Source organism: Gouania willdenowi, chromosome 11 (genome assembly GCF_900634775.1).
Source record: "Gouania willdenowi chromosome 11, fGouWil2.1, whole genome shotgun sequence".
Lineage (NCBI taxonomy): Eukaryota > Metazoa > Chordata > Actinopteri > Blenniiformes > Gobiesocidae > Gouania > Gouania willdenowi.
Window position 1 is genome coordinate 10,156,292 of NC_041054.1, and position 19,856 is coordinate 10,176,147.

The 19,856-nt window shown below is 37.6% G+C and overlaps 1 protein-coding gene across 8 annotated transcripts in view; it reads right to left on the reverse strand.

Annotated features, from left to right (window-relative positions):
• LOC114471999 (ras/Rap GTPase-activating protein SynGAP-like) overlaps positions 1–19,856 on the reverse strand; it is a 75,339-nt gene that overhangs the window by 11,474 nt on the left and 44,009 nt on the right. For all 8 annotated transcript variants that reach the window (XM_028461026.1, XM_028461024.1, XM_028461023.1 and 5 more), the window contains 2 exons: positions 1,166–1,663; positions 908–1,069 (listed from right to left, as the gene is read on the reverse strand). In XM_028461026.1, coding sequence (XP_028316827.1) covers positions 908–1,069; positions 1,166–1,663 — 660 coding nt within the window. The remainder of the gene's footprint in view (positions 1–907; positions 1,070–1,165; positions 1,664–19,856) is intronic.

Consider the following 19,856-nt stretch of genomic DNA (forward strand, 5'->3'; position numbering starts at 1 on the left):
ATATCAAAAAATGTTGTGTTATGAGTGAAGAAAACACTCAGTTGTGTTTGCATACACCAAGTTAAAGTGCAGCTCCGATGCCATTAAAAGATGTTTAATGTGTGTACGCGCAGCTTTCAAGTTTGCATGATTTCACAACCATCTTGCATGCTGCAAATATTAAACAACTATCTATTACTGGTTTATTGAAACGGCACCCTTTTATTTGAAGTTGGTGCTCAGTAGGGAACCCTTTATAGTTTATTACACTGAAACTGACACAGACATTCCCTCCTGACTGTTTACTTTCATAATCCTGCCATACTGCTATACGAAACTCAGGCTTGATCACCCTGTAGCTGGCCACCTTTGATGAGGGTGTCTAGTGTGTAAAAGGCCGAAACCCCACCCTGAATCAAAGAAACACTACTGATGATGCATCCCAAATTTACATCCTTCCCATGCCACTTTCAAATGGTAAACCTCATGAGACGACCATCTTTTGGCACAAAGGGTGGTTTAAGATCACTTCCCTGGTTTAATAATTTTACATGTATTGAATTCTGTTAGGAAACCAGAGTAATTTAAAAAAAAAAAAGAAATTTTAAGGAAAATATGTAAACTCCATGTATGCCATCTTCACTTCCTGGTTTTAACATGCTTGCTTCTTTTCTCTTTTCTTTTTACAATGGTGCAAAAGCTTAATCAAAAACTGTACGAGTTGTGTAAACATATTTTTTTATTGTACTAACTATTGTCCACTGATCAGGCACAGCAGATTTTTTTATTGCTTAATTTCCTATTTAATGTTGTTGGGATTAACCTGACAATAAGTTGGGCGTTACATTTCAGTTTTTGGTTTGGTTTTTTCGTTATTTTTTCCCCCCAAATCATAAAAAGTTGGTACATGTTCTTTTTCAATGCTGACCCTCTCTAGACGTGACTCATCCATACTCTTGGAGTATTCTTTCAGCTGGCCCTCCCGGTCTGGGCGCAGGCTCTCAATGTCAGCAGACAGATGTGGCATGTTGGACACCCAGGCCACCGTCCGCTCGTTCATAGCTGAGGTGTTCAAGTTGGACTGAGAACCCTAAAACACAAAATCTCATTATGTTTCAAACAACAACAAGTTGTTATTGTTGTTGGGCTAGACATTTTTGAGTTGAGCCTCTCATGTTTGATTAACCTGTTTGTTGACCACTGGCTTGAGCAGATGTTGCTGAGGTGGCTGCAGCTGGGACTGCTGGGACTTCTTGCCGCTTTTTGTTGGCGTGTCAGTCGACTCCTCTGCAACAGCTGTCGGACCTTGGTTCTCTTTGGTGGAGCTGGTCTGGTAAGGCAGACCCGGAGCTGGACTGTCCGTCGCTGACGTCTGCACGTCCTGCTGCTGAGTCAGCGTCTGCTGTGACGCCTGCTGAGTTTGGCGCAACTTTGGCTGGCTTCCAGTGAAGTTAGTCTCAGAGGAATCCAGGAGGATGTTCCTGCTCTGAGGGCGGGCCTTTGGAGGCGTGGCAGTAGCGGGAGTGTTGATGGAGCGCTGGGACTTCAAATGGTGCGGAGCGGCCATAGATGATTGACGGACAGGATGGACCGTAGTGGGAGGTGTGGCCAAAGATGCCGGGGTGCCTGTGCCGGTGCCCGACTGAGATGTGACTCCCATTAAATGCTGCTGCTGGAGAGACTCCTAAAAAACAAAGCAAAGAAAACAACTTTTACCTTTGGGGTCAAATCTTATCAGTCACAGAAGCAGACGACACTAAGCATGTGAATCAAAAAATACCCATGCTTTGATTGGACTTTAACTCTGGACATACTTGCATAGTACCCCTTCGCGATAAAACTGGACATCTTGTGACCTTTTAATATCGCAATATCATGTTGCGCGAGATATCGTCCCACCTTTAGAATTGGATCATGAAGTAAACTGTTCAGGTAACATCATATCAAACTGGTATTTAAAACCGCCAAGAAGGTAATGTTTTCACCGGCATTTGTCGATCTGTCCGTCAGTCTGTTAATGTGGATGTTTGTTAGCAGGACCAAAAAGTTCTCAACGGATTTAAATGAAATTTGGTGAGCTGATGGACAAGGTCAAAAGGAAAAAGGACTTTGTTTTTGCATACGATCTGGAAAGTATCGTAGATAATTCTGGAGCATAATGTGGATGTTGATTCTCTAGCACCACCTGCTGGTGACTTTGCGCCTCTAAACTCTGTGGATGTTTGCGCTCTCTGAGTGCTCTTGTTCTTTATCTTAAGACATAAATCATATTTAACCTACAGGTCTCTTTCTGAGCATGCTCTACCTGACAGATCATGGTCTCTCAATTGACTGAGGCCGTTACTAATAATTTTTTTTATTAGTTGAGCTGGAGACAAATTGTCGACCAATCCGGTTGTGCTTTAAGACAACTCCACCTGGTTTTAGAGTTATTTCTAATTAAATACATTAAAAAAGAAAGAATCCAGTCAGGTTGACATCATGAAAAAGTACCTTATATTTCTGTATATAATAATAACATAATATCAATCAAAAAAAGATGCAATTTAACCAAGCAAGTGAATATTTTTTTTTTTTTAAAGTGCTTATTATTTCAGCAACTATGACTAATACTATCTCTCACAATGTGGCCAAATCATGAGAATTAATAGACATGTCACCTTATTTATTTATTTATTTATGTTGCTTTTTATATTTTTAAGTTTAAAACTTGCCATTGCAAACATTTGTCCTGCCACACAGGATTGTACTACAAAATAGTCCAAATTGTTCCGAATTGTTCATTTTCTTGCTCACAATTTGTTAGAAATGTTTTGTGGGGGGGAAAAAAATGTAAAGACATGTTGTGGGCAAGGTTTATGGAGCATTAGCCATATAAGATACATTTTCATATGTTTGTGCATAAAAACAAAACAAAACACAGAACCTTTGATACAAAGTGAGGCTCTCCATTTCTGGTATCCTTTATTACGATATAAATAACATAGACACACTAAAAGTAGAGGAAAGTATTCAGCTCTCAATACAGCCACATTTTGCACATTAAGCCAGATTTTGGTGCAGTAAAAAAACAACAGATGAAGGTATGAATTCATGTACGGACAGGAAGAAGTGATAATTAATTCATAAGGCTCCGTCCTGAATACATCAACTACATTAATAAGCAGAAGGCGTGTGATATTTGTTCCACCGAGTCCTACGCAGCAGGACAAATTTAGCTCAGTTCTACTTTACAGCATCATTAAAGGCACTAGTTGTATAGAGACCTGTCAAAGTAGACAGATGAGTTTGATGAATTAACAACTCAATGAGCCAGAGTCAAAAGTTCAACAGCTGCCCAATTCAATTAAAAGTGTTTTCCAAAACACTAAAATCCCTATTAACCTCATTAAACAAATGACAGGTTGAATTAAATTTTAAAAAAAAAAGTATAGTACTGCTTCAAAACAAAATGCAATCGGTTTGATTTATTGTATTGGCTTGTTCTTGTTAAGTTTTTGTTTTCTAATCTGTGAAACTAATTTTGAAACACAACAGCAAATGTCACAAGAGACTGAAAAAGATAAAAAATAAGCAGTGTGTTGCTTGTAGTAGAGAACCCAGGAAAAACATACAGTAGTATGTACAGAGTACAGTGATGTAGAGGCTCCTCATGACAGCAAAAATGTTCGTCAACCATAATGATGCATGAAAGGCAACTCAAACATGAATTCACTCCAGATCACTGATCTAGAACTAAATGAGAAAATGTTATTAATTCATGTAAAAGATAACTTTGGAGTTATTTATTTCAACTTGTATCCGTCAAATACACATTATTTTCAGCGTTGCCATTCAGGAGAATTCCACCAAATACCACATTTCACTTTTTTGTTCTTACTAATGTGTAAGTTCATTTAATTAGCATTAGTTATTATGGTTTTACTATTGCCTTGCCTTACTTCCGTTTTGAGGCGTTTGACAATTTTTCGCCCCTTTTAATGCCTTACTATAGCCTAACCTCTGTTTGGAAGTGTTTGAACTTTTTTACCCGTTTTGATGCCTTACTATAGCCTTACTTTCGTTATGAGGTGTTAAAATTTTTTTGCCAAAATACATGCCTTACTATAGCCTTACTTCAGTTTTGAGACATTTGCAAAAATTTTCGCCCGTTTTTGTGCCTTACTAGAGCCATACCTCTGTTTGGAGGTGTTTAAAATTTTTTCGCCCGATTTTAAGCCTTACTAGAGCCTTAATTCCGTTAAAAGGTGTTTGACATTTTTTCGTCCGTTTTAATGCCTTACTATAGCCTTACTTCCGTTATGAGGTGTTTGAAAAAATTTTGCCCGTTTTTATGCCTTACTATAGCCTTACTTCAGTTTTGAGACATTTGCAAAAATTTTCGCCCGTTTTTGTGCCTTACTAGAGCCATACCTCTGTTTGGAGGTGTTTAAAATTTTTTCGCCCGATTTTAAGCCTTACTAGAGCCTTAATTCCGTTAAAAGGTGTTTGACATTTTTTCGTCCGTTTTAATGCCTTACTATAGCCTTACTTCCGTTATGAGGTGTTTGAAATTTTTTTGCTCGTTTTTATGCCTTACTATAGCCTTATATCCGTTATGAGGTGTTTGAAAAAAGTTTTGTAATTTTTTATGCCTTACTATAGCCTTACTTCCGTTATGAGGTGTTTGAAATTTTTTCGCCCGTATTTATGCCTTTCTATAGCCTTACTTCCGTTATGAGGTGTTTGAAAAAATTTTGCCCGTTTTTATGCCTTACTATAGCCTTACTTCCGTTATGAGGTGTTTGAAAAAATTTTGTCAGTTTTTATGCCTTACTATAGCCTTACTTCCGTTATGAGGTGTTTGAAATTTTTTCGCCCGTTTTTATGCCTTACTATAGCCTTACTTCCGTTATGAGGTGTTTGAAATTTTTTCGCCCGTATTTATGCCTTACTATAGCCTTACTTCCGTTATGAGGTGTTTGAAATTTTTTCACCCGTTTTTATGCCTTACTATAGCCTTACTTCCGTTATGAGGTGTTTGAATTTTTTTCGTCCGTTTTTATGCCTTACTATAGTCTTACTTCCGTATTCTAAAATGGCGGCGCACATAGTTGCAGCGGCTCACGGCTCTCCCCTTCTTTGCTTGTTTTTGGTGTACTTTGCTAGTTTTTATACGTTTGCTTCGACGAACCTTTTCTACACTCGCCAGAACCTTCTGGACATTGGTTACCGACACAACATAGCTGTCTCGAGTGACTTCCACAATACGTACAATATACCGGAGGAGTTGGCGAGACCGCCGGGCTCCCCGTGGATTGTTGTCGGGTCTGGAAGGAGACGCAGACGGCGGAGGGAGAGGAAGCAGAAGCGGGGCTGCAGGTCAGGACTCCTGCTAAAGCTAAGGAAGCGACCACAAAAGCCACCTCTGCCGAGCCTGTACCTCTCTAACGCCAGATCCCTGGTACACAAAACAGAGGACCTGGAATTACAGCTGGCTGGAAATTGCTACGTCCGGGACTGCTGTATCCTAATCATTACGGAGACCTGGCTTCACCCGATGATCCCCGATGCTAGCGTGCAGCTAGCAGGCCGCGCTCTGCTCCGCTGGGATCGTACCGAGGACTCCGGTAAGAGCAGAGGAGGGGGGCTCTGTATTTACGTGCACAATGACTGGTGTAACAACGGTGTGATCACTCACAAGCACTGCTCTCCTGATCTGGAGTACATGTCCATTAGATGCCGGCCTTTTTTTCTACCGAGAGAGCTAACTGTAGTCATCATCACGGCTGTCTATATCCCGCCTGACGCCAATGTCAACACAGCGCTCTCTCTCCTGCTAAACACCATAAACGAACAACAGCGAGTCCACCCTGATGGTGTCCACATTATTGCAGGAGATTTTAATAAGGCTAATCTAAAGACTGTACTTCCAAAATTCCATCAGCATGTCAAGTGTCCTACGAGAGGGGAGAACACTCTGGACCATGTGTACTCTAACATCAAGCATGCTTACAGAGCTATACCTCTCCCCCACCTTGGCCAGTCAGACCATCTCTCCCTGCTGCTCACTCCAGCATACACCCCCATCAGACGGAGAACCAGGCCTGTCATTAAGACTGTTACATCTTGGCCTGATAATGCACTTCTAGAATTACAGGACTGCTTTGATCACACAGACTGGGACATATTTGAACATCAGGATCTGGAAATATTCACAGTGACTATACTAGATTACATCAAGTTCTGCATCGAGAACGTGACTGTGGATAAAATCATTCGGGTTTTCCCTAACCAGAAACCCTGGATGACCAGCCAGGTCCGCAAACTCATCAGAGTCCGCGATGCTGCCTTCAGGTCTGGTGACAGGGCCCTATACAGCATTGCCCGAGCCGACCTGAAAAGGGGAATCAAGGAAGCCAAAGCGGACTACAAGAGGAGGATTGAGTCCCATCTGTCCAGCAACAACCCACGGCAGGTGTGGCAGGGGCTACAGAACATCACAAACTACAGGGGCTGTGATGTACCAACAGTGGATGGAAGTGCTCCACTGGCAGAGGAGCTCAACTACTTCTTTGCTCGTTTTGAGACCCCACAGCACTCACCAGCCTCAGCCCCGCCCCCACCAGGTTCCAGCACCTCTTCACTCACTATTATGGAGCGTGACGTCAGAAGGGTGCTCCTGGCAGTGAACCCCAGGAAGGCTGCTGGTCCAGATGGAGTACCTGGCAAGGTGCTCAGAGCATGTGCCCACCAGCTCACGCCCATCTTCAATAGGATTTTCAATCTCTCCCTGAACCAAGCAGTCATCCCCCCCTGCCTAAAATCTGCCACAATCATTCCCGTGCCAAAGAAGTCGCCTCCTGTCAGCCACAATGATTACCGTCCTGTGGCCCTAACACCTATAGTGATGAAATGCTTCGAGAGACTGGTTCTTCATCACATCAAAGATTGTCTCCCCTCCACCCTCGACACTCACCAATTTGCATATCGGACTAATAGATCGACAGAGGATGCCATCGCCATAGCCCTCCATTCTGCACTCAGCCACCTGGAACACCAGCAGAGCTATGTGAGGATGCTCTTTGTGGACTATAGCTCAGCATTTAACACAATCATCCCAGACATTTTGATCACCAAGCTGAACACCCTGGGCCTCCCCCCTCTCACATGTGCCTGGATAAGAGACTTTCTGACCAACCGGCCACAGACTGTGAGACTTGGACCCCACCTCTCCTCCACCCGCACACTGAGTACTGGCTCTCCACAGGGCTGCGTGCTGAGTCCCCTCCTGTACTGTCTCTACACCTACGACTGCAGGCCAACCCATGAGAGCAACATCACTGTGAAATTTGCTGATGACACCACAGTGGTTGGTCTGATCTCAAGGGGGGACGAGTCAGCCTACAGAGAGGAGGTCCTGAAGCTGACAGCGTGGTGCTCTGCTAACAACCTGCAGCTTAACATCACAAAAACCAAGGAGATTGTCGTGGACTTCCGGAGGCACAGAGCAGACCCTGCACCCCTCTACATCAACGGTGAGTGTGTGGAAAGGGTCCACACCTTCAGATTCCTCGGTGTCCTCATCTCTGCGGACCTCTCCTGGTCAAACAACATCTCTGCGGTTACCAAGAAGGCCCAACAGAGACTACATTTCCTGAGAGTCCTCAGGAAGCACAACCTGGACTCAAAACTGCTGCTGACCTTTTACCGCTCGACCATCGAGAGCCTGCTCACATACTGTATAACTGTATGGTACGGGAGCTGCACTGAGGCAGATAGGAGGAGGCTTCAGAGGGTAATAAAAACGGCTCAAAGGATTGTTGGCTGCCCTCTCCCCTCCCTGACGGACATCTACACCTCACGCTGCCTCAACAGAGCACATAGCATCATCAAGGACAGTTCACACCCTGGTTTCCACATGTTCAACCTGTTGCCCTCTGGTAGGCGCTACAGATGTATCAAAGCTAGAACAAACAGACTCAAGAACAGTTTCTTTCCGAAAGGCATAACCATTCTGAACTCTCATATGCACTAAATCTACAATACCATACACTGTTATGCAATATTATCTAACTGGTGCAATATACTGGGTAATGTGCAATAGTTTCTATGCAATATGCTGGCACAGTATTATGTTAATACTGATATGAGTGTGTGAACTTTTTTTAAATCTATTTATATTGTATTCTTATTATTATTCTTATGTTTGTATTTTTATGGGGAGCTCTATCTCATTACATGTTATGTAATGATAATAAAAGGCTATTCTATTCTATTCTATTCTATGTTATGAGGTGTTTGAAAAAAAATTTTCAGTTTTTATGCCTTACTATAGCCTTACTTCCGTTAAGAGGTGTTTGAAATTTTTTCGTCCGTTTTTATGCCTTACTATAGCCTTACTTCCGTTATGAGGTGTTTGAAAAAATTTTGTCAGTTTTTATGCCTTACTATAGCCTTACTTCCGTTATGAGGTGTTTGAAATTTTTTTGCTCGTTTTTATGGCTTACTATAGCCTTACTTTCGTTATGAGGTGTTTGAAATTTTTTCGTCCGTTTTTATGCCTGACGATAGCCTTACTTCCGTTATGAGGTGTTTGAAATTTTTTTGCTCGTTTTTATGCCTTACTATAGCCTTACTTCCGTTATGAGGTGTTTGAAATTTTTTCGTCCGTTTTTATGCCTTACTATAGCCTTACTTCCGTTATGAGGTGTTTGAAATTTTTTTGCACGTTTTTATGCCTTACTATAGCCTTACCTCCGTTATGAGGTGTTTGAAAAAATTTTGTCAGTTTTTATGCCTTACTATAGCCTTACTTCCATTTTGAGGTGTTTGAAATTTTTTTGCCCGTTTTTTTGCCTTACTATAGCCTTACTTCCGTTATGAGGTGTTTGAAAAAATGTTGTCAGTTTTTATGCCTTACTATAGCCTTACTTCCGTTATGAGGTGTTTGAAATTTTTTCGCCCAATTTTATGCCTTACTATAGCCTTACTTCCGTTATGAGGTGTTTGAAATTTTTTCGACCGTTTTTATGCCTTACTATAGCCTTACTTCCGTTATGAGGTGTTTGAAATTTTTTTGCCCGTTTTTATGCCTTACTATAGCCTTACTTCCGTTATAGGGTGTTTGAAAATTTTTCGTCCGTTTTTATGCCTTACTATAGCCTTACTTCCATTTTGAGGTGTTTGAAATTTTTTTGCCCGTTTTTATGCCTTACTATAGCCTTACTTCCGTTATGAGGTGTTTGAAAAAATTTTGTCAGTTTTTATGCCTTACTATAGCCTTACTTCCGTTATGAGGTGTTTAAAATTTTTTCGCCCGTTTTTATGCCTTACTATAGCCTTACTTCCGTTATGAGGTGTTTGAAATTTTTTCGTCAGTTTTTATGCCTTACTATAGCCTTACTTCCGTTATGAGGTGTTTGAAATTTTTTCGTCCGTTATGAGGTGTTTGAAAATTTTTTGCCCGTTTTTATGCCTTACTATATCCGTTATGAGGTGTTTGAAAAAATTTTGTAATTTTTTATGCCTTACTATAGCCTTACTTCCGTTATGAGGTGTTTGAAAAAATTTTGTAATTTTTTATGCCTTACTATAGCCTTACTTCCGTTATGAGGTGTTTGAAATTTTTTTGCCCGTTCTTATGCCTTACTATAGCCTTACTTCCGTTATGAAGTGTTTGATATTTTTTTGTCCCTTTTTATGCCTTACTATAGCCTTACTTCCGTTATGAGGTGTTTGAAATTTTTTTGCTCGTTTTTATGCCTTACTATAGCCTTACTTCCGTTAAGAGGTGTTTGAAATTTTTTCGTCCGTATATATGCCTTACTATAGCCTTACTTCCGTTATGAGGTGTTTGAAATTTTTTCGTCCGTTTTTATGCCTTACTATAGCCTTACTTCCGTTATGAGGTGTTTGAAATTTTTTTGCTCGTTTTTATGCCTTACTATAGCCTTACTTCCGTTAAGAGGTGTTTCAAATTTTTTCGCCCAAATTCATGCCTTACTATAGCCTTACTTCCATTATGAGGCTTTTTAAAAAATATTGCTCGTTTTTATGCCTTACTATAGCCTTACTTCCGTTATGAGGTGTTTGAAATTTTTTCGTCCGTTTTTATGCCTTACTATAGCCTTACTTCCATTTTGAGGTGTTTGAAAGTTTTTCGCCCGTTTTCATGCCTTACTATAGCCTTACTTCCGTTATGAGGTATTTGAAATTTTTTCGTCCGTTTTTATGCCTTACTATAGCCTTACTTCCATTATGAGGTGTTTGAAAGTTTTTCGCCCGTTTTCATGCCTTACTATAGCCTTACTTCCGTTATGAGGTGTTTGAAATTTTTTCGTCCGTTTTTATGCCTTACTATAGTCTTACTTCCGTTATGAGGTGTTTGAATTTTTTTCGTCCGTTTTTATGCCTTACTATAGTCTTACTTCCGTTATGAGGTGTTAGAAAAAAAAATTTCAGTTTTTATGCCTTACTATAGCCTTACTTCCATTTTGAGGTGTTTGAAATTTTTTTGCCCGTTTTTATGCCTTACTATAGCCTTATATCCGTTATGAGGTGTTTGAAAAAATTTTGTAATTTTTTATGCCTTACTATAGCCTTACTTCCGTTATGAGGTGTTTGAAATGTTTTCGCCCGTTTTTATGCCTTACTATAGCCTTACTTCCGTTATGAGGTGTTTGAAATTTTTTTTGCCCCTTTTTATGCCTTACTATAGCCTTACTTCCGTTATGAGGTGTTTGAAAAAATTTTGTCAGTTTTTATGCCTTACTATAGCCTTACTTCCGTTATAGGGTGTTTGAAATTTTTTCGTCCGTTTTTATGCCTTACTATAGCCTTACTTCCATTTTGAGGTGTTTGAAATTTTTTTGCCCGTTTTTATGCCTTACTATAGCCTTACTTCCGTTATGAGGTGTTTGAAAAAATTTTGTCAGTTTTTTATGCCTTACTATAGCCTTACTTCCGTTATGAGGTGTTTAAAATTTTTTCGCCCGTTTTTATGCCTTACTATAGCCTTACTTCCGTTATGAGGTGTTTGAAATTTTTTCGTCAGTTTTTATGCCTTACTATAGCCTTACTTCCGTTATGAGGTGTTTGAAATTTTTTCGTCCGTTATGAGGTGTTTGAAAATTTTTTGCCCGTTTTTATGCCTTACTATATCCGTTATGAGGTGTTTGAAAAAATTTTGTAATTTTTTATGCCTTACTATAGCCTTACTTCCGTTATGAGGTGTTTGAAAAAATTTTGTAATTTTTTATGCCTTACTATAGCCTTACTTCCGTTATGAGGTGTTTGAAATTTTTTTTGCCCGTTCTTATGCCTTACTATAGCCTTACTTCCGTTATGAAGTGTTTGATATTTTTTTGTCCCTTTTTATGCCTTACTATAGCCTTACTTCCGTTATGAGGTGTTTGAAATTTTTTTGCTCGTTTTTATGCCTTACTATAGCCTTACTTCCGTTAAGAGGTGTTTGAAATTTTTTCGTCCGTATATATGCCTTACTATAGCCTTACTTCCGTTATGAGGTGTTTGAAATTTTTTCGTCCGTTTTTATGCCTTACTATAGCCTTACTTCCGTTATGAGGTGTTTGAAATTTTTTTGCTCGTTTTTATGCCTTACTATAGCCTTACTTCCGTTAAGAGGTGTTTCAAATTTTTTCGCCAAAATTCATGCCTTACTATAGCCTTACTTCCATTATGAGGCTTTTTAAAAAATATTGCTCGTTTTTATGCCTTACTATAGCCTTACTTCCGTTATGAGGTGTTTGAAATTTTTTCGTCCGTTTTTATGCCTTACTATAGCCTTACTTCCATTTTGAGGTGTTTGAAAGTTTTTCGCCCGTTTTCATGCCTTACTATAGCCTTACTTCCGTTATGAGGTGTTTGAAAAAATTTTGTCAGTTTTTATGCCTTACTATAGCCTTACTTCCGTTATGAGGTGTTTAAAATTTTTTTGCTCGTTTTTATGCCTTACTATAGCCTTACTTCCGTTAAGAGGTGTTTGAAATTTTTTCGTCCGTATATATGCCTTACTATAGCCTTACTTCCGTTATGAGGTGTTTGAAATTTTTTCGTCCGTTTTTATGCCTTACTATAGCCTTACTTCCGTTATGAGGTGTTTGAAATTTTTTTGCTCGTTTTTATGCCTTACTATAGCCTTACTTCCGTTAAGAGGTGTTTCAAATTTTTTCGCCAAAATTCATGCCTTACTATAGCCTTACTTCCATTATGAGGCTTTTTAAAAAATATTGCTCGTTTTTATGCCTTACTATAGCCTTACTTCCGTTATGAGGTGTTTGAAATTTTTTCGTCCGTTTTTATGCCTTACTATAGCCTTACTTCCATTTTGAGGTGTTTGAAAGTTTTTCGCCCGTTTTCATGCCTTACTATAGCCTTACTTCCGTTATGAGGTATTTGAAATTTTTTCGTCCGTTTTTATGCCTTACTATAGCCTTACTTCCATTATGAGGTGTTTGAAAGTTTTTCGCCCGTTTTCATGCCTTACTATAGCCTTACTTCCGTTATGAGGTGTTTGAAATTTTTTCGTCCGTTTTTATGCCTTACTATAGTCTTACTTCCGTTATGAGGTGTTTGAATTTTTTTCGTCCGTTTTTATGCCTTACTATAGTCTTACTTCCGTTATGAGGTGTTAGAAAAAAAAATTTCAGTTTTTATGCCTTACTATAGCCTTACTTCCATTTTGAGGTGTTTGAAATTTTTTTGCCCGTTTTTATGCCTTACTATAGCCTTATATCCGTTATGAGGTGTTTGAAAAAATTTTGTAATTTTTTATGCCTTACTATAGCCTTACTTCCGTTATGAGGTGTTTGAAATGTTTTCGCCCGTTTTTATGCCTTACTATAGCCTTACTTCCGTTATGAGGTGTTTGAAATTTTTTTTGCCCCTTTTTATGCCTTACTATAGCCTTACTTCCATTATGAGGTGTTTGAAAAAATTTTGTCAGTTTTTATGCCTTACTATAGCCTTACTTCCGTTATGAGGTGTTTGAAATTTTTTTGCTCGTTTTTATGCCTTACTATAGCCTTACTTCCGTTATGAGGTGTTTGAAATTTTTTCGTACGTTTTTATGCCTTACTATAGCCTTACTTCCGTTATGAGGTGTTTGAAAAAATTTTGTCAGTTCTTATGCCTTATTATAGCCTTACTTCCGTTATGAGGTGTTTGAAATTTTTTTGCTCGTTTTTATGCCTTACTATAGCCTTACTTCCGTTAAGAGGTGTTTCAAATTTTTTCGCCAAAATTCATGCCTTACTATAGCCTTACTTCCATTATGAGGCTTTTTAAAAAATTTTGCTCGTTTTTATGCCTTACTATAACCTTACTTCCGTTATGAGGTGTTTGAAATTTTTTCGTCCGTTTTTATGCCTTACTATAGCCTTACTTCCGTTATGAGGTGTTTGAAAAATTTTTGCCCGTTTTTATGCCTTACTATAGCCTTATATCCGTTATGAGGTGTTTGAAAAAATTTTGTAATTTTTTATGCCTTACTATAGCCTTACTTCCGTTATGAGGTGTTTGAAATGTTTTCGCCCGTTTTTATGCCTTACTATAGCCTTACTTCCGTTATGAGGTGTTTGAAAAAATTTTGTCAGTTTTTATGCCTTACTATAGCCTTACTTCCGTTATGAGGTGTTTGAAATTTTTTCGCCCGTATTTATGCCTTTCTATAGCCTTACTTCCGTTATGAGGTGTTTGAAAGTTTTTTGCCCGTTTTCATGCCTTACTATAGCCTTACTTCCGTTATGAGGTGTTTGAAATTTTTTTGCTCGTTTTTATGCCTTACTATAGCCTTACTTCCGTTAAGAGGTGTTTCAAATTTTTTCGCCAAAATTCATGCCTTACTATAGCCTTACTTCCATTATGAGGCTTTTTAAAAAATTTTGCTCGTTTTTATGCCTTACTATAGCCTTACTTCCGTTATGAGGTGTTTGAAATTTTTTCGTCCGTTTTTATGCCTTACTATAGCCTTACTTCCATTATGAGGTGTTTGAAAGTTTTTCGCCCGTTTTCATGCCTTACTATAGCCTTACTTCCGTTATGAGGTGTTTGAAATTTTTTCGTCCGTTTTTATGCCTTACTATAGCCTTACTTCCGTTATGAGGTGTTTGAAATTTTTTTGCCCGTTCTTATGCCTTACTATAGCCTTACTTCCGTTATGAAGTGTTTGATATTTTTTTGTCCCTTTTTATGCCTTACTATAGCCTTACTTCCGTTATGAGGTGTTTGAAATTTTTTTGCTCGTTTTTATGCCTTACTATAGCCTTACTTCCGTTAAGAGGTGTTTGAAATTTTTTCGTCCGTATATATGCCTTACTATAGCCTTACTTCCGTTATGAGGTGTTTGAAATTTTTTCGTCCGTTTTTATGCCTTACTATAGCCTTACTTCCGTTATGAGGTGTTTGAAATTTTTTTGCTCGTTTTTATGCCTTACTATAGCCTTACTTCCGTTAAGAGGTGTTTCAAATTTTTTCGCCAAAATTCATGCCTTACTATAGCCTTACTTCCATTATGAGGCTTTTTAAAAAATATTGCTCGTTTTTATGCCTTACTATAGCCTTACTTCCGTTATGAGGTGTTTGAAATTTTTTCGTCCGTTTTTATGCCTTACTATAGCCTTACTTCCATTTTGAGGTGTTTGAAAGTTTTTCGCCCGTTTTCATGCCTTACTATAGCCTTACTTCCGTTATGAGGTATTTGAAATTTTTTCGTCCGTTTTTATGCCTTACTATAGCCTTACTTCCATTATGAGGTGTTTGAAAGTTTTTCGCCCGTTTTCATGCCTTACTATAGCCTTACTTCCGTTATGAGGTGTTTGAAATTTTTTCGTCCGTTTTTATGCCTTACTATAGTCTTACTTCCGTTATGAGGTGTTTGAATTTTTTTCGTCCGTTTTTATGCCTTACTATAGTCTTACTTCCGTTATGAGGTGTTAGAAAAAAAAATTTCAGTTTTTATGCCTTACTATAGCCTTACTTCCATTTTGAGGTGTTTGAAATTTTTTTGCCCGTTTTTATGCCTTACTATAGCCTTATATCCGTTATGAGGTGTTTGAAAAAATTTTGTAATTTTTTATGCCTTACTATAGCCTTACTTCCGTTATGAGGTGTTTGAAATGTTTTCGCCCGTTTTTATGCCTTACTATAGCCTTACTTCCGTTATGAGGTGTTTGAAATTTTTTTTGCCCCTTTTTATGCCTTACTATAGCCTTACTTCCGTTATGAGGTGTTTGAAAAAATTTTGTCAGTTTTTATGCCTTACTATAGCCTTACTTCCGTTATGAGGTGTTTGAAATTTTTTTGCTCGTTTTTATGCCTTACTATAGCCTTACTTCCGTTATGAGGTGTTTGAAATTTTTTCGTACGTTTTTATGCCTTACTATAGCCTTACTTCCGTTATGAGGTGTTTGAAAAAATTTTGTCAGTTCTTATGCCTTATTATAGCCTTACTTCCGTTATGAGGTGTTTGAAATTTTTTCGTCCGTTTTTATGCCTTACTATAGCCTTACTTCCGTTATGAGGTGTTTGAAAAAATTTTGTCAGTTTTTATGCCTTACTATAGCCTTACTTCCGTTATGAGGTGTTTGAAAAAAATTTTTCAGTTTTAATGCCTTACTATAGCCTTACTTCCGTTAAGAGGTGTTTGAAATTTTTTCGTCCGTTTTTATGCCTTACTATAGCCTTACTTCCGTTATGAGGTGTTTGAAAAAATTTTGTCAGTTTTTATGCCTTACTATAGCCTTACTTCCGTTATGAGGTGTTTGAAATTTTTTTGCTCGTTTTTATGGCTTACTATAGCCTTACTTTCGTTATGAGGTGTTTGAAATTTTTTCGTCCGTTTTTATGCCTGACGATAGCCTTACTTCCGTTATGAGGTGTTTGAAATTTTTTTGCTCGTTTTTATGCCTTACTATAGCCTTATATCCGTTATGAGGTGTTTGAAAAAAGTTTTGTAATTTTTTATGCCTTACTATAGCCTTACTTCCGTTATGAGGTGTTTGAAATTTTTTCGTCCGTTTTTATGCCTTACTATAGCCTTACTTCCGTTATGAGGTGTTTGAAATTTTTTTGCTCGTTTTTATGCCTTACTATAGCCTTACTTCCGTTAAGAGGTGTTTCAAATTTTTTCGCCAAAATTCATGCCTTACTATAGCCTTACTTCCATTATGAGGCTTTTTAAAAAATTTTGCTCGTTTTTATGCCTTACTATAGCCTTACTTCCGTTATGAGGTGTTTGAAATTTTTTCGTCCGTTTTTATGCCTTACTATAGCCTTACTTCCATTATGAGGTGTTTGAAAGTTTTTCGCCCGTTTTCATGCCTTACTATAGCCTTACTTCCGTTATGAGGTGTTTGAAATTTTTTCGTCCGTTTTTATGCCTTACTATAGCCTTACTTCCATTATGAGGTGTTTGAAAGTTTTTCGCCCGTTTTCATGCCTTACTATAGCCTTACTTCCGTTATGAGGTGTTTGAAAATTTTTTACCCGTTTTTATGCCTTACTATAGCCTTACTTCCGTTATGAGGTGTTTAAAAAAATTTTGTCAGTTTTTATGCCTTACTATAGCCTTACTTCCGATATGAGGTGTTTGAAATTTTTTCGCCCAATTTTATGCCTTACTATAGCCTTACTATAGCCTTACTTCCGTTATGAGGTGTTTGAATTTTTTTTGCTCGTTTTTATGCCTTACTATAGCCTTACTTCCGTTATGAGGTGTTTGAAATTTTTTCGTCCGTTTTTATGCCTTACTATAGCCTTACTTCCGTTATGAGGTGTTTGAAAAAATTTTGTCAGTTTTTATGCCTTACTATAGCCTTACTTCCGTTATGAGGTGTTTGAAATTTTTTTGCTCGTTTTTATGCCTTACTATAGCCTTACTTCCGTTATGAGGTGTTTGAAATTTTTTCACCCGTTTTTATGCCTTACTATAGCCTTACTGCCGTTATGAGGTGTTTGAATTTTTTTCGTCCGTTTTGATGCCTTACTATAGTCTTACTTCCGTTATGAGGTGTTTGAAAAAAAAAATTCAGTTTTTATGCCTTACTATAGCCTTACGTCCGTTATGAGGTGTTTGAAATTTTTTTGCCCGTTTTTATGCCTTACTATAGCCTTACTTCCGTTATGAGGTGTTTGAAAAAATTTTGTCAGTTTTTATGCCTTACTATAGCCTTACTTCCATTTTGAGGTGTTTGAAATTTTTTTGCCCGTTTTTTTGCCTTACTATAGCCTTACTTCCGTTATGAGGTGTTTGAAAAAATGTTGTCAGTTTTTATGCCTTACTATAGCCTTACTTCCGTTATGAGGTGTTTGAAATTTTTTTGCCCGTTTTTATGCCTTACTATAGCCTTACTTCCGTTATAGGGTGTTTGAAATTTTTTCGTCCGTTTTTATGCCTTACTATAGCCTTACTTCCATTTTGAGGTGTTTGAAAAAATTTTGTCAGTTTTTATGCCTTACTATAGCCTTACTTCCGTTATGAGGTGTTTAAAATTTTTTCGCCCGTTTTTATGCCTTACTATAGCCTTACTTCCGTTATGAGGTGTTTGAAATTTTTTCGTCAGTTTTTATGCCTTACTATAGCCTTACTTCCGTTATGAGGTGTTTGAAATTTTTTCGTCCGTTATGAGGTGTTTGAAAATTTTTTGCCCGTTTTTATGCCTTACTATATCCGTTATGAGGTGTTTGAAAAAATTTTGTAATTTTTTATGCCTTACTATAGCCTTACTTCCATTATGAGGTGTTTGAAATTTTTTCGCCAAAATTCATGCCTTACTATAGCCTTACTTCCGTTATGAGGTGTTTGAAATTTTTTCGTCAGTTTTTATGCCTTACTATAGCCTTACTTCCGTTATGAGGTGTTTGAAATTTTTTCGTCCGTTTTTATGCCTTACTATAGCCTTACTTCCGTTATGAGGTGTTTGAAAAAATTTTGTCAGTTTTTATGCCTTACTATAGCCTTACTTCCGTTATGAGGTGTTTGAAATTTTTTCGTCCGTTATGAGGTGTTTGAAAATTTTTTGCCCGTTTTTATGCCTTACTATATCTGTTATGAGGTGTTTGAAAAAATTTTGTAATTTTTTATGCCTTACTATAGCCTTACTTCCATTATGAGGTGTTTGAAATTTTTTCGCCAAAATTCATGCCTTACTATAGCCTTACTTCCGTTATGAGGTGTTTGAAATTTTTTTGCCCCTTTTTATGCCTTACTATAGCCTTACTTCCCTTATGAGGTGTTTGAAATTTTTTTGCTCGTTTTTATGCCTTACTATAGCCTTACTTCCGTTAAGAGGTGTTTGAAATTTTTTCGTCCGTATATATGCCTTACTATAGCCTTACTTTCGTTATGAGGTGTTTGAAATTTTTTCGTCCGTTTTTATGCCTTACTATATCCTTACTTCCGTTATGAGGTGTTTGAAAAAATTTTGTCAGTTTTTATGCCTTACTATAGCCTTACTTCCGATATGAGGTGTTTGAAATTTTTTCGCCCAATTTTATGCCTTACTATAGCCTTACTTCCGTTATGAGGTGTTTGAAATTTTTTCGTCCGTTTTTATGCCTTACTATAACCTTACTTCCGTTATGAGGTGTTTGAAATTTTTTCGCCCGTTTTTATGCCTTACTATAGCCTTACTTCCGTTATGAGGTGTTTAAAAAAATTTTGTCAGTTTTTATGCCTTACTATAGCCTTACTTCCGTTATGAGGTGTTTGAAATTTTTTCACCCGTTTTTATGCCTTACTATAGCCTTACTGCCGTTATGAGGTGTTTGAATTTTTTTCGTCCGTTTTGATGCCTTACTATAGTCTTACTTCCGTTATGAGGTGTTTGAAAAAAAAAATTCAGTTTTTATGCCTTACTATAGCCTTACGTCCGTTATGAGGTGTTTGAAATTTTTTTGCCCGTTTTTATGCCTTACTATAGCCTTACTTCCGTTATGAGGTGTTTGAAAAAATTTTGTCAGTTTTTATGCCTTACTATAGCCTTACTTCCATTTTGAGGTGTTTGAAATTTTTTTGCCCGTTTTTTTGCCTTACTATAGCCTTACTTCCGTTATGAGGTGTTTGAAAAAATGTTGTCAGTTTTTATGCCTTACTATAGCCTTACTTCCGTTATGAGGTGTTTGAAATTTTTTCGCCCAATTTTATGCCTTACTATAGCCTTACTTCCGTTATGAGGTGTTTGAAATTTTTTCGCCCGTTTTTATGCCTTACTATAGCCTTACTTCCGTTATGAGGTGTTTGAACTTTTTTTCACCCTTTTTTATGCCTTACTATAGCCTTACTTCCGTTATAGGGTGTTTGAAATTTTTTCGTCCGTTTTTATGCCTTACTATAGCCTTACTTCCATTTTGAGGTGTTTGAAAAAATTTTGTCAGTTTTTATGCCTTACTATAGCCTTACTTCCGTTATGAGGTGTTTAAAATTTTTTCGCCCGTTTTTATGCCTTACTATAGCCTTACTTCCGTTATGAGGTGTTTGAAATTTTTTCGTCAGTTTTTATGCCTTACTATAGCCTTACTTCCGTTATGAGGTGTTTGAAATTTTTTCGTCCGTTATGAGGTGTTTGAAAATTTTTTGCCCGTTTTTATGCCTTACTATATCCGTTATGAGGTGTTTGAAAAAATTTTGTAATTTTTTATGCCTTACTATAGCCTTACTTCCATTATGAGGTGTTTGAAATTTTTTCGCCAAAATTCATGCCTTACTATAGCCTTACTTCCGTTATGAGGTGTTTGAAATTTTTTCGTCAGTTTTTATGCCTTACTATAGCCTTACTTCCGTTATGAGGTGTTTGAAATTTTTTCGTCCGTTTTTATGCCTTACTATAGCCTTACTTCCGTTATGAGGTGTTTGAAAAAATTTTGTCAGTTTTTATGCC